We start from the raw sequence: 15,831 nt of genomic DNA on the forward strand, positions 1-15,831 counted from the left end.
TTAGCTTTTTTTCTCTCTTGACTGAAATTTATCCTGTTCTGAAAGTTAAAGGACTTTTCCTGCTGTTGATTCAGAAGTGTAAATGCTGAAGCTTTGATATTCAACTTGGTGGAAATATTACATGCCTAAATATTTTGATGGCCTGGGAAGCTTTAAAGCTTAAGGGCCTTTCAACAAATAAACAAATTACCTAACTATGATTATTCTGTGGAAGCTAAGACTTATATAGAGTCTGAAAGGCTTGTATAAAACTTTTTACAACAAAGAAATACATGATTCTAAACCTAATTGTTAAACCCTATAATTTATATTGGAAGTTCATTCCTGATTTTCAACGAAGAAGAGATTCAAAAAACATGTTATCGATTGGCTCTTCCTTGGCTTCTGAATTATTTCCAAACCCTGAGAACCCAAAGCTGCCAGTGTTTTGCAGCATCTGTAAAGAGAAGGGTGCCTGGTGAGCTTCTGGTCTTGAGGCACTTGATATGTTGTTGTTAAGAGGCCTTAGGCCAATTATCTGGTTAGGCTGGCTGGCTATGGCTGATGGCCTGACTGGCATCGGTGCATTGTTATAGCTAGCACTACCACGAGCTGCTGGCACATCATGGTTGTGCTTTCCCTCGTAGGTTGTGATCACAGCTCTTGTGTCATGGGATGCCCTCTCTATGTGCTTTCTTACAGGGCAACCTGAGCTGGTGCATTTGTAATAACTCCTGTAAAATCATTCAGATTTAAACATTAGAACTGTCTATGTACATAATCAGATTGAACTTTGCTAAATTAACTCAAACTGTGTGCTCACCTAGGATTGGGGTTGCCCTTCACTACTTTCTGCCCGTATTTTCTCCATCTATAACCATCGTCGAGAATATCAATCTCACTGGTTGTCTGAACAATTACTCTTGGTTCTTTAACTGTTCTGTTTCCATACCCTGACATCACCTCCCCTTCATTCTCTCCTTTCCTGTAATAAAAAGTATCAGAAAGGGATCAGAACAAATTACACACTTTAATACTACAGATAGACGAAAACAGGAACTAAAAAATGAAATAATCTCTTACCATCTTTTGGATTCGGGTTCATGATCATCATCCCTGACTGATTTACTCATTGCAGAAGTCTGATCAAACTCATCGTCTTCATCAACAGACACCGAGGATGTCTCAGGTGTAAAGGCCGAATAATTATCAGTCTGTGCCTGAATAAGTGCTGCATTAGAACCCTCAGAACCGTCAAACCCACTGCTATTGTTATTCTGCACAGATGATCTTCTGCCAGGCTGAGGCTTAGGATGGTTGTGACTCCCCTTGTAAACAATTTCAGTCACATAACCTTCAGGAGATCGTTCGACTTTCTTCTTTGTAGGACAAGTCGGGTGTGAACATTTGTAATAACTCCGAGGATTTTCGCTCCCCTTCACTTGCTTCTGCCCATATTTCCTCCAACAATATCCATCCTCAGCTCTTTTTTGAGCTCTATTCATCTGAACTGGTGTAGCATTGTAACCTCTAGTAGCATCTGATTGTGTTGTGTTCATAATTTGATTGTTATTAATATTAGTATTAAACTCGGGTTTCGAGTTAATCTGATCTTTGTTAATCATCTCATTTTGTTTCTTGGGTTCATCCAAATTCCACCCTTCCTGCACATGATTAATGTCAGACAAAAATGTCAGAACTTAAATTAAATTTAGATTTTATTAGGTGAGAACATAGAAATAGAAAATAATTAAAATTATTATCTTTCTATAATTTTAATTTATTTATGTATATAAATATGTAGGCTTCTAGAAGTAGTGGCGGCTATATATCAAAATTAAATTAAATATATATAAATTTCTTGTCATTTTATGCATTGACTTAGACTTTGTAATCCTATGCAAAGTCTTTTTGGTGGGCATTAAATTACATAATGTACGGTTCTAAATTAATTAAATATCATTTCAACCAACTCATACGGTGGATTTTTTCTAGGATTGAAATAATTGTGCATATTTGTAGTATTATCATTATAATATTAGTAATATTATTAATACATCTATTTATTAATTATTTGTTATGTTTTTGGATGAGATTTACTCAAGAACAGAGCTAATTTGATCATCAAACAAGAATAAAAAAAGTAAAAAGAAAAAAAAGGACTTACAATTGAATTGTTTGAAGCATGGAAAGTGAAATTGTTGTTAGTTCTTCCTTCATCTTTATTAGCACCAAGTTGAGTCCAATTGAAACTCTCACCACCAAAGGCTCCTACAGTTGGAGATGGGAAACTCTGCACATATAAATAACACACCTAAGTTAATAACCATTATACAAACAATCCCGATTGCCTGAGGCAGGATCGGGGAGTTGCATGAGGTTCAGATGTACGCAACCTTATAGATAACAGTGCAAGTACGGGAAATCTATCATTGAAAATAAAGTCAAAGAAATGAGATGAGATGAGATGAGATGAGATACTTACATTGAGCAGAGGCGAATCTAAGAAGATGGAGGGGCTGAAAGCATTAGGAGTGTTCAAAAACGAGGAAGACGAAGCAAGAGGAGTAGGGTCGGCAACTGTAAGAGAAGAAGGAGCCATAGACTTGAACTTAGGAACTTCAATCAACTGATCAAATCCTGACCAATTACTACTACTACTATTACTATTATGATCATTATTAGTGATATTAGTATTCTTCTCCTTGGAAATAATGTTGTAATCACTCTCCAACACATGATCATCATTCGTCGTGTTAGCGAAGAAATCGGTAAAGGAGGAGGAGGAGTTCATGAGGTTGGTAAAGGAGAAGCTACTATTGTTGAATGATAAAGAGGGTTCTAAGCTTGCTACTGAGGAAGACATTTGTAGAAAGCGCGATAAAAGAAAGATTTGAGTGTAATGGAAATGAAAGTTTGAAGAGGAAGATATATGGAGTAAATAAAGAGGAGATTGTTTGGAAAAAAATTTGAAGTGGGATTGTGGTGAAGATGGCTTGAAAATGAAGGTCTTTGAGGAGGTCTTTCTAAGAAGGTGAGGGAAGGAAAAGTTTGACCGTGGAAAAGGGTATTTTGGGAATTTTGAGGAGGAAAAAAATAAATAAAATGAGAAGGGAAAAGAAAATATTTTTAGGGGAGAGTCAAAGCTTGTGTTCTTGACTTGACTTGGCCAACATTTTCTAAAAAGTGGGTCCCATTTGTGGGGGCTATTAGTTTGTTTGGAAATCAAAGAAGAGAAGAGGAGAATGCCATTAGAGCGCCGGCACTTTGGAATGATATCTAGATTATGCCATGTGGCATGCAATGGCACGTCATTTGTAAAAGGGTGTTCCTTCATATTTAGTGCAATATTGTAAGAGCAACAGAAATGACAAGCTATGAAGATTGTTGCTTTGTTTTGGCAAATCATATTGATTCATACATAGATGAAGACTATCTAGTCCGCAAATGTTAATTGATTAAGATTTATACTAATTACTAATTGAATAGATAGATTGTTTTATTAGTACGTGGAAAATTAAATGTGAACACACTAATGTAAAGATAGCTAGCCGTCGTATCATAAGTTAAGATAGGTTTGATGAAGATGGAGATAAATGGATTTATCCATGGTGTAACATAGCAAGACCAATTACCCAATTATTTCACAAGGTGATTCAATCCATTTGGACATCAATTTACATTTCTTTCTAAAGTAAATGGTATAAAGTTAGGGGTAAGGTAAGTGAGTTGGGAGTTTGGCTTAATCTAGCCATTAGGTTATTGCTTTGTTTTGGCATATCATATTCTCAATTCATAGATTAAATATATCTAGTCCACAAATGTTAATTAAAGATTTGTACCAAGTGAATAGAAGATAGATTGTTTCATTAGTACGTGGAGTCGTGGAAGAGTATATGCGAGTAATATAAAGATAGCTAGCGGTTGTACCATAAGTTAAGATAGATTAGACAAAGATGGAGACAGATATACTTATCTATACATGGAGTAATTGAGCAAGACAAATTACCCGAATCATTTCATTACATAAGATGATTCAATCCATTTGGGTATCATTTTTACATTCCTTTTCAAAGTAAATGGTAAAAGTTAAGGGATTGTTCTGATTTACAGAAAACAATTGAACTGAACTGAACTGAACTGAACTGTTTATGAGAAAAGGAATTGAAATTAAGAACGAAACTGAATTAAACTGATTGGAGTTGAATTGAAATTAAGTTGAACAGAACAGGCCCTTAGGAGCTAAGTGAGCTAGGAGTTTGCATTGGCCCACGTTCTAGCCTTAGGTTCGATTCACCGAATTGAAGATAGTCGTGGTGGAGTTAGAATCTTTTTTTTTTTTCAAGTTCAAGCTAACATAATTAAAAGTTACTCTAAGTTAAACTTAGATAAATTGTTACCCAAATTCTTAATGAATAATATCTATATGCCTTTCATTTTTTTTTTTTTTTTTTTTATGTTTAGAGAGCCACAAGGGCAGGGGTGAAAATCGATTCCAAGATCTTCTGGACATGCCTTTCACATATTTCGTATGTGGATATTCGAAGGATATATGCTTGCATGTTTCTAATATTGGTATATTTGTTTACATTCACACAAATTGTCTTCCTCATGTTTTGTGGTTCAATTAAATTTAAAGTAATTTACTTATAATACAGTAAGATTTTTAAAGTTTTTAATTGAAATCAATTGACCCTATTAATGGGACAGTGCTCCACCCTTGCCGATCCAAATTGGGGACAATTGAATGTATGGCTTTTAACCGAGCCATTTTCTTAAGTCGTAGCTTCCCTCCGTTGTGTCTGTGCTTCCCCGTGGGTTGGGGGTCGCGTCCTTCGAAAATCCAAATTTGAGGTTGGGGCGAATTCAGTTTTCGATTTAGCTTGTTTAACTTTATCACGTAGTTTTATTAGGATAAGAATATATATATATATATATATATATATATATATATATATATATATATATATATATATATATATATATATATATATATATATACATATTATACTTTCTCTACTTAAATATAGGGCCTGTTCACATCACCTGAATTGAGCTGAACTGAACTAAACTGAACTGATTGTAGTTGAACTGAACTAAACTTAACTCAACTCAAATAAATATTTTATGAGAGAAGGAAATTAGGAGTTGAACTCAACTGAACAGAACTAAACTGATTGGAGCAAAACTGAACTAAACTAAACTGATTGGAGCTGAACTAAACTGAACTGAATGGAGCTGAATTGAACTGAATTGAACTGACATTAAGTTGAAGTGAACATGCCCATAATCTCAAATATTATTAAAATTAATTAAAGGCATACTACACATGTCATCATGGAAGATAGTATGATAATATTCTAATGAAAATAGTAGATATAATACTTTCTCTACTTTTTGATAGTAATCTAACATTTTGAGTTTCATTCTAGCAAACATATATATATTTGGCCTTTAGTATTTTAGTTTATCAATTAAACAAGATTATACTTTGTATTTTTTTATTAACAAGTTCATATGGTAAATATATACTTTGAGATATAATACAACAATGTTTTAACATAGAAAAAAATGGTCAAAGTCTTGTATGGTCTGTTGCAGAAGTCATTAAGCAAAAAAAAAAAAAAAAAAAAAAAAAAAAAAAAAAAAAAAAAAAAAAAAAAAAAAAAAGTGAAAAATGAAGAGGAAGGATGAGAAAATGGGGTTTTTAAAATTATTATTATTAGAAGGTCAACTTTGACTTTATATTCTCACCAATAATATAGAAAGTATAAGTAAATTTTATGATGCAAGTTCTCAATATAGCAAAAACAATAATAAAATAAAGAAACAATAATATAGAAAGTATAAGTAAATCTATGGTGTTGAATTTAAGACGAACACTTGTGTCATGTAGGTTTTGAATATTAGTCTAAAAATTCATTTGGAATTTTGGATACATCAATAAAATTGGACTATTGATTATGATGTACTCCATTTTATTTTTCAAGACCTTTTTAATTGAATTTTGTGTGTTTTATGATGAAAAGATTCACCTTTTTTTTTTTTTTTTTTTTTTGTGAAACACACCATTAACATACTTAATTACCCATTGTCAAAAAAAAAAAAAATAATAATAATAATAATTACATACTTACATGTTCATAACTTTATTTAAGAAAAAATATATTTTTTTTAATAGAAAACATAAGTTATTCGTTATGTCATAAACAAAAGCCTAATCTTTCTCAAAATTCTTATCCCTTAAATGAAAAATATCATTTCTCATTTAAGTAAGGTTTGTCACAGACTTACTCATTTTTTTTTTTTTCTCTATCTACAAAATCACTTTTATCCTTAATACTATGAACTATTCTCAATCCTTCCTAATATGTATTTGGGGTGGGAAGGTGAGTAGTTGGATCTATAAATCCCAATGGTTTTTTAGCTCATTTGAAGACATTTAAAAGAGCAAACTGACAAAATGAGTGTATAAAACACATTTGAATACCTGAAAAATATACTCGCGAACAACTAAGAATTTGTTTATATAATGTTTTTGAATTCTGTTTTTCTTTTATAATGTGGAGACCAACAAATGATAAATATTATAGACAGTGTTTATGCTCATATCCTACATGTATTACCACAAAACTTTAACCATCTACTACTTGTATTATAGTTAATGACACAATGCCGCCTATAGTCTTACGTACGTCGATCATTTAATGTTTTAAGTCCCCTTCCTCCCCCTTCAAAATGGACAACACACGTGAGCTCTATCTACCTCAAATTTCTTTTCATTAATGACGTGCACCTTTTGTTGTAACTCTAATGCATATTAATCATCGTACATATAAGCAAACACCGATTTAAATAACTTTTTTTTTTTATTTAAATTACTTCCTTCATCCCTATATTACATTCTTATTTTAAGTACATATTCCTCACATAATAAAGAAAAGTAGGAATGTAATTTAGGGACGGATAGAGTAGTAAAAAAAAATAAGTTTAAACGAACAAAATTATGAAGATATATAAAAATCAAATTTCTAGTTAAAAATATATTGTCAAACATCAAAATATGGCCTATACCTAATTCTTTCAAATGAAGGAACAAAAACGCAATAAACGTTATTGTCTGATTTTCTTAATTCACGAAATTGAAGATGATGATGCAACAAGTAATTGGTTCATACACGTCACTATAAAACCCTTGAAGAATCAAATCATCAAGAACATATCAAATGATGTCATAAATTTAGGATACAAGAAAATTATTAATTTCAATCCATGCTCCTCTAATCCCTTTCACATCATATATAGTATTCATATCTATTATCTAAGTCTTACAAACTTTTTTCTAAGCAAATATCAGCCACACTCTTCTTGTTGCTCAAGTTAATGCTTATAACACTTGTGGTGTAATAGTGAATGAAATAATATCTTTATCTTCACCCAAATAGCCAAATTCAATGAACTCGAAAAACAAAAAGAGTTATGTATTAGGGCCTGTTTTCTTCAGATGATTTTCAGTTCAGTTCTTAATTTCCTTCTCTCATAAAATATTCAGTTAAATTCAGTTCAGCTCAGCTCCAATACGATCAGTTCAGTTAACTTTTGTTCAGTCAATGTCATAAATACATCATTTGCTTTATACAAGCTCGCATTAGATGCAAAGCTATCAAAACGAGATTCTACTTTAATTTAAAATAGGTTAAATCCCGTGCAATGCACGGATGTTGACTAACTATAACAAAAATTTAATTAGATATTAAAAGAATTTAATCGATTGATCAATATAAAACCGTATGAAATATACTTCGTATTAGAACAATAAAAACATGAGAGATAAAATATTCAAATATGTGATATAGTTATATGTGCAATTTGATATTTTAAGAAGTTTACTTTAGATTTTATATAAAATAAAAGTCATAATCTAAATGCAATTTTTTTTTTTTTTTTAGAAAGTAATTGTGGCGGAAATTTATTTAATAATACATTGACAAGTGTCCTCTTATATTCGCTTTTAGTACTATGTAATTGATTGATTAAAAGGGGCTAATCGAATCAAAAATCAAATCCAATTTAATTGAATATATCTAAATTATAAATAAAAACCTAATTATTAATAAAAAAAAGTTTTCAACCACTAAGCAATAAATAATAAACAATAAATATTTATTAATATCTTTGTAGGCATGTTTAAATTTTTAAGGTTTTCGCTAGTTAAGAGAAGTGTGTAAAATCAAGTAGGATCGTAAATCAACTCATATAGACATGCATAAAACATTTAAATATATGATTTATAGATTTTTATCGGGTTTTTAATAACTAGGGAAAAATATACTAGTTAAGGTTTTTAATATATGATTTTTAAGGTTTTTATTATATGATTTTTAAGGTTTTTATCGGGTTTTTATCGAGAGTTTGGCTATATACTAGTACATCAAAGCTTCATCCCAAAGGGAAAAATCAATTAGTCTTCTTCTCTTATACTCCTATTCACTCTCTTGCACTTCCAACTAACATGAGCTCCAATAATCTCTTCTTGAATTATTGGTTCTATTGACACTCATTCTCCACAAAGATTTTTGAATTCTCTTTGCATAAATTTTCAAATTAATGGGACATTCTTTTTTTCCAACTAGTAATGGGACAGGAGCTTAAATTGCACTTTGTATCATGATTAATTGTTTTTATTGGGCTTCTACATAAGTCTTTTTCTAATGGGCTTACAATCAAACCAACATCATAATATCAATTGATAGTTTAATACTCCCCCTTTTTAAAAAAATGATCTTATTTTGACTTTTTTGTGAGACAATCACTGTCAAAACAAGAAGTTCATTTAAGAATGGATGTAGTAATGAATAGAGTAACGTACCAATCTGATTCATCTATAAACATACAATTATTTTCAATTCACATATATATCAATCTTTCTTTTAATATTATTATCATATAAATATGACAAGTCGTTTTATTCAATTTCAACTTGTTTCATATCTAAGTTATCAAATGTAGGAAAAAAAAAAAAAAAGTAGCAACAGCAAGTAGAATTCTCACCACGCTAACTTGTTTGGGGTCATAATCACATCTACATTCAATTACCTTAATAAAAGGATGATATAATTGACATCAATCAATTAGTTGTAACTATTTTCAGAGATTGGGGTCGAGTTAACTACAAAAGGTCCACTTTGTGGCCAATAGGGCCAAAATAGAGTAACTTCCTCCTATGTTCATCTTTACACTTTACAATAACGGTTGTTTAATAATTTTCCTTAACAATCATTGCATATTTGATTTATAGTATGTCAAACTTAAAGCACTTTACCTATTTTTGAAAGGTTTGAAACTTTGACGAATAGATCAAAGAACATATAGCTAAGAAATTGATTTATGCTTCTTTTAGGTTGATTAGTAGTATAACTTTTAAGACTTTAATGCCTTTTATATATCTCGTAGTAATCACCACCACTTAAGGGTGGAGGAAGGATAAGTGAATCTACACCTTTAGAGTTCTCGTAATGGATTTCTTCGTACTGTATTAAGCTTTTGAGGTATAAATATTACCAACCGGTTTACTACTAAACCAAATTCTAATTGATAAATCCTCGATACAATTGGCTTGATACGATTTCCAATAAATTGGTGGGTGAAAATCATTAAGGAATTTTTAAACGTCTGATATTTTGACTGATCTTTTAAGGTTGAAACAGAAGGAAAAGGTGAAAGAGAAAATTTTTCACTTCTAGAAACTTGAAGGTCGTGAACAATGTTCTATACTTCTATTGAGGTTATTTATACGCAAACCAACCGTATTTATACCGTATATTTGTATTTAGTAACGTCGAGGAAAAGTCTACAGAAAGTTCATTCATACATTAGGAAAGTTCTCAGCTGTCCAAGTGTGCACGTTTCCAAATTCAGCTGTGGACTATAAACAGAATCCATATACGAAGGTTTTACCAATGTCCAATCGCTCGCCTAGAAGCTTAAGTTGCTCAAGTTCCAGTATACTACACATGGTGATATATAATGTCAAAACTGAGAACGACTCGAAATAGAAACATCTTTCTTAAACACCTTAATAAGGAAAGGAGAACAATATACGAAACTGAGACCAAAGGGAGTACAAGTAATACTTTGTAGAAGTGTCCCAACCCTTCTCAAACTTATATTTTGCCAGTATTTTTCCTTTGATCATATGCACATTTTATTCAGATTACAAAGAGGGTAACAGACTAACAGCCATACATTACAACATTTAACTTCATATACATACAATGATACAAAAGACGTACCATATAAAAAAAAATGATTTTCTTTTAAACAGAAGGGTTTCAAGAGTCATTGTTCAGTTCTGCTACTTGCAGTTTCCAAGACTTGGAATCTTCTAACTCATCCTGTTCAACATTAACAACAAAAAATCAGCAACTTCATGGTACATATTCAATAAATTCACTTCAAATCATTATAATAGAATCTTACATCTTTGTGAAAAATAACCAGCAACTTTAAATTCATAGAAAAATCATCGCCGTCAAAATATTTCTCATCTCTCACTATTCATTTGATTCATGTTCCACTATATTCGTATCAAATCGATAGAGAAATAACTAGCAAATTTTCAATTCATAAATAAAATTGAAACGAAAACAAGAGATATCTCTGTCTATCACTCTTTTAAGTCATTATCAATCAAAAGAACTAAGGTAAGTTCCAACTTCCTACGGCATCCTATCATTGGACTAAGATTGCAGCACTCCCTTCACAAACAAGATGGGCCAAGGCCCAAAGCATTCACTACACTGCTTCCAATTCCCGAAACCTACTTATTACTTATCTAATCACCTAGCGTAAACTGAAATGATGCACCATTAAAAATATACAACGGTCTCGCCTAAAAGTACGGAGTATCAACAACTTGCATTTCAATAAGGAAAAGATAGAATACAATCCAATAATACTTCGTATCAAACACGTAATCATGTTATTAGCCACTACATTAATTATTTATTCTGTCAGTGATTAGAATATTCACTATTTGTACGGAGATTAATTAAGCTTGTAGAGGGTACAACTAACTTTACCTGAAACATTTTCTCTCTCCATTGGAATACACAACCACGGGCTTCTAGATGTTCAAAAAGTGGCTGTGGAAGTAAGGATTTGAATGACGAATGAAGCTTGACTTTTGTCAACCCTCCACAAGCCAGTAGGGCTGCAGCTAAACCTCTTGGGCTCAAGCCTTTCAAGTGCAAAATGACCATGCTCTGTAGACAGCTAATGCTTGCAAGGGACAACAATCCAAGATCTGTAATCGATGTACACGACATATTTATCTGTGGATCAGAGACAAGATAAGTTCATCAAACATTGTTCACCCAAAATTTTGTAGCTAGATGTGGCATTTAAAATGAGAGGAGGAAAGAGTTGAAGTCTTAAAACATTTACAAGATAGGAAGCAGAAGAAGATACCTCTTTAAGATTTTGAGAAAAGTGAGCGAGAGGTAGGACTCCAAAATCATTAATTTTATAGCACTTCTTTATATCTAACTTGGTGAGGTGCTTACAACCAACGGCAATAGCTGCTATACCGAGAGATGTAATGAGAGGACATCCACGGCATTCTAAGGTGCTTAATTTTGCACATTTTGACATAGAAATCAAAGCAGCATCTGTGATCCCACTGCAGTAGGAAATGTTGATCGTTTCTAGACTGGGACAGCCACGAGCAATTGCTGTGATGCCTGAATCGGTGATCTCCATGGACCTGATCCAGCAAACAGCATTAGACATATGTAGAGAAGTGTAACTAAAAATAATAATAATAATATAAATAAATAATTAAATAAAACACACACACACATATATTGGTATTCCTACTTACAAGAATCACATGTTCAAAATTGTAATTGATTCAAGGAAAATCACCTATTGTTTTCCAGGACCTTCTCTTACAGATTCTCAGTATAGATAATTTTTCTTTATCCTATTAGCAATTTTCTACAGTAGCATTCATTCTTATGAAAATCCCCTTTTTAGCCTTTCATACATGAAAAGAAAAAATTAATTTCAGGGATCTGTATTCTGTAGTGAGATGTCATTGTTCTCTACTAATTTCTCCGTAGATTACACTATTCGTGGTGTTTTAACAAAGGGGTACATTAGAAATTGATGGACAACTGTGTTGTGGGAGTGAAGATTAGTTAAATAAGAAATATGTTTTCGGGTGCGTGGAGTATAATTTGTAATGCAAGTGCCTCAAGCACTAAACCTCTGGCTATACTTCTCACTCATGGGAGTCTTTTGAAACAGTTTTTAGGAGTAAACAACTGTTCTTAAAACAGAGGACTGTACAGACAGGCAGACAGCTAAATTGGCAGTAAAAGATAAATTTATTGATCCACAAACCTGTACAAGTCAAGTTCCACAAGCTTTGAACAGCGATTTCCAATATAACTCAGCCCCTCATTAGTTATGTTCAAGCAGATTCCAAGTTTAAGAATTGACAGATTTGAGCACTTGGAGATGGACTTTAGACCTGCATAGAAACGGTGGCTGTAAGCTCGCTGCAATAAACAACACAACATCCAAATAACTCAAATAGATGCAAACATCAAACCTTCATCATCTATCTCATTGTCAGTAAGGTCAAGTTCCTCAAGTAAATTGCATTTCCGACCAATTAGAACAAAGGCATCCCTAGGAACCAAAGTACAAGACTCCATCCTCAGAGAAGTGAGAGATGTGCAGGAATAGGCAACATGGGCAATAGATACGCAAGTTAACTTCCGACAACATGTAATGTCTAACTTCCGGAGCTCCTTTTGCTTCTTAACCAAAGAGGACAGGCCTTCATCAGTCACACCAGAGCATTTACTCAAGCTCAGCTCCCGTAGTGAAGCACAGTAATTGCCAATGGCCTGAAGACCAGAACATGTAACTAGGCAACCATCAAGTTTGATTGATTGCAATTTAGACAGCCTCTGCAAACTACGAGCAAGATCAAGGGTGACCTGAAAATACAAGACAAAGTAAGAAACAGGGCAGATAATCCACATATTATTGATTTAAAAGAAAAGAAATCTTACAGGAGAGCCATATGCTAACGTTAATTGCCGCAGACAGCCAGTCCCACTAGTCAATGAAGATAACCCTGTGTCACTCACATTCTGGCAACTTGATATGTCAAGATTCTACAAACACAAGAACACCAATTAGGACAATTATTCTTCCATCAATGAAAAGAGAAAAAAAAATATATTAGGGCAGTCAATAAATTTCATATGAACAATACCTTCAGTGACTTAGAACCTTGCTTCAATAAAGTAAGGCTATCATCGTCAATCCCAAAGCAACCTTCTAGAATCAACTCTTCGAGATACTGTAGCTTCAATATAGCTGGTAAGCATTTACTAGTGATCTGAATCAAGAAAATACAGCAAAATCAGACTTTTCCTTTTCATTAAGCAGCCTAGCAGCCTAACATGTTTGAATGATTTTCATTAAAGTAAAAAAAGAAGTATATGCTTCCAAGCTACTTTCCATAAAAGATTTGCTAATTATACATGCAATAAATCAGTTACCATTAGTGCTCAATATCAATGACCACCTTTAGCTAATAACTATCACAAAACTTCTAATAGTATCAGAAAAGGGGCTTTCATATCATTTCATCAGTCATTACCAAATGAAATACCAACCTAAACAGAATCGAGTGCGGAAAATACAAACCAAAGGTGTCAATATCATCGGAATACTCCAGAAAAAGCATATGCCACAAAACTGATTATACCCTTCAAGCAAAAAATATAAATCAGATTCCAGCACAATATCAAATAAACAAACAGCTTGTAATACTTCTTACCAGAATCATACATACACCCAGAGAAACATTGGCAACGCAAAATAGACCCATATACTCCCTTCGTCCCGTCCCTATATGATTGCCCCATTTGACTTTCCACGGTCAATAAGACACATCTTTAACCATCAATATCATCAGTTACAATAAGATGATATGAAGAATATATGTAATAAGCAAACACCCCACATTTCGGACATGAAAAGTGGCAAACTTGCAATCAATGAAAGGTTAAATTCCGTCAAAAATCATTCCAAGTATTTCTTTTTTCACTAGTAACAGAAAATCATACTTCAAATTCAATGATAAACATGCATTATAAACCCAGAATGAAACTATCACCATTTCAAAGCTCAAAACAGCAAAAACCCAATTCAAATTTGCAGTAACTAAATATCAAAATCAAAATTCTTAAAAAAATGAAAGCGTTTTACAATTTGCAACCTAGATTAATAGAAATTAGGAACAGAAAATATACCGGCAAATATGAAAGATCCAAATTGCGAAGCTCTTTACACTTAACAGCAACAAGTTCAACACCTAAATCACCAATTCCCAAACACCATTTCAAGCCAATTGTCTTCAATTTAGGGCAACCAACAGCAATACAACCAATCCCAATATCAGTAATCAATTTACACCGCCCTAACCAAAGCTTCTCCAAATTCTTCGCTTCACCAATCGCCGCCGCCGCCGAATCCCGCAATTCCGTCGCATTCGACAAATCCAACGCCGTCAAACTCCGGCAATTCGCCACCAAAACCGCCAAACCATTCCCGGTGAAAAACTTCGACCTCGACAAATCGATAAAACGCAGCGTATTACCACACGCCTTCGCAATCACAGAGAGAGAAAAATCGGTGATTCTAGGACAAAGACTCAAATCTAGGGTTGAAATTTGCGGGTAACGAGTAAGAATCGAAGGTAAATGCTCAGAACGAAGAGGTTTTAGGGTTCTACGATGCTTCGATTCAATTGAATAAAACGATTTACATACTAAAGAGAATGATTTCTTGTCTTGCGGATTGTTGTCGTTGAGATAATCGAGGATTATAAAAACAAGCTCTTCACTAAGTAGATCGAACAAGTTTGCAATTGAAGATGAAGCTTCCGCCATTGTTGATCTCTGTTTCTTCATTTTGGAGCTTTAATGGCGGCAATTAGCAGAAAATTGAAGGGTTTAATTTAATTGAAATTAATTAAGAGTATAAAATTTATGATTAAGTAGCTGAAATGAGAGTTAACGGCTAACAGAGAGAGAGAGAGAGAGAAATGAGAGGAGAGAGAAAGCAAGGATAATGAGGAAGGTGGTTGATGAGAATTTGAGAAGAGCAGAGTGTGATCTGAAAGGAAACTTATAATGAGTGTAAAATTTACATTATTGTCCTTTTTCGTTTGTTTTTTCAAAAGTTAGGTCACTCTTTTGTCTTTTTTATATGAGGACAATATTGCCCTTCAATTACTAATGTATCACTCTGCATAATTAGGGCCGATTCAGTTCAACTTAATCTCAGTTTAGTTCAGCTCCAATCAGTTCAGTTCAGTTAAATTCAGCTTTAATCAGTTCAGTTCAATTCAGTTTCTAATTTCCTTCTCTCATAAACAATTCATTTCAGCTCTTTTCAGTTCAGTTTAGTCCAATTCAGTAAATCAGAACAGACCCTAAAAATACTTTTATAAAAATTGGTGGGAAACTCATATTGTTATTTTGAGGTCACGTGTTTGAGTCCCGTTAACCACAATTGTTTGGGAGTAGGGGGATTTACCTCTTCCCTCTACACTCTTAAGCGTTAACCTGTGGAGCTAAGCCGATTGAACTTGTGTGTTAGCCGATTTAATAAGGTCCTTCATCTTACCTACAAATATATTTTGAAATATTAAATATTAAAATATTACAAAATTATTAAAATGTTAAATTTCACTTGTCATTTCTTATGAATTTATATGTAACAAACATTAACTATGGGAAGAAGTGTTGTTTCTTATGCCTCGTT

The 15,831-nt window shown here is 32.9% G+C and overlaps 2 protein-coding genes across 2 annotated transcripts; both read right to left on the reverse strand.

Annotated features, from left to right (window-relative positions):
- Window positions 1–65: 65 nt before the first annotated feature.
- Window positions 66–2,933, reverse strand: LOC145616508 (putative WRKY transcription factor 26). The gene is made up of 5 exons (XM_081671244.1): window positions 2,465–2,933; window positions 2,147–2,272; window positions 1,063–1,643; window positions 803–964; window positions 66–713 (listed from the first exon to the last, which is right to left on the reverse strand). Exons 1-5 carry the CDS (start codon window positions 2,843–2,845, stop codon window positions 332–334), a joined length of 1,632 nt encoding a protein of 543 aa, XP_081527370.1. The 5' UTR covers window positions 2,846–2,933; the 3' UTR covers window positions 66–331.
- Window positions 2,934–10,001: 7,068 nt separating this feature from the next.
- On the reverse strand, window positions 10,002–15,147 carry LOC145617659 (F-box/LRR-repeat protein 3-like). The gene is made up of 8 exons (XM_081672385.1): window positions 14,316–15,147; window positions 13,271–13,396; window positions 13,065–13,169; window positions 12,596–12,989; window positions 12,385–12,514; window positions 11,449–11,743; window positions 11,061–11,312; window positions 10,002–10,373 (listed from the first exon to the last, which is right to left on the reverse strand). Exons 1-8 carry the CDS (start codon window positions 14,973–14,975, stop codon window positions 10,311–10,313), a joined length of 2,025 nt encoding a protein of 674 aa, XP_081528511.1. The 5' UTR covers window positions 14,976–15,147; the 3' UTR covers window positions 10,002–10,310.
- Window positions 15,148–15,831: the final 684 nt, after the last annotated feature.

The sequence above is a fragment of the Chenopodium album genome, chromosome 26 (assembly GCF_948465745.1).
Source record: "Chenopodium album chromosome 26, dcCheAlbu1.1, whole genome shotgun sequence".
Taxonomy (NCBI): Eukaryota; Viridiplantae; Streptophyta; class Magnoliopsida; order Caryophyllales; family Amaranthaceae; genus Chenopodium; species Chenopodium album.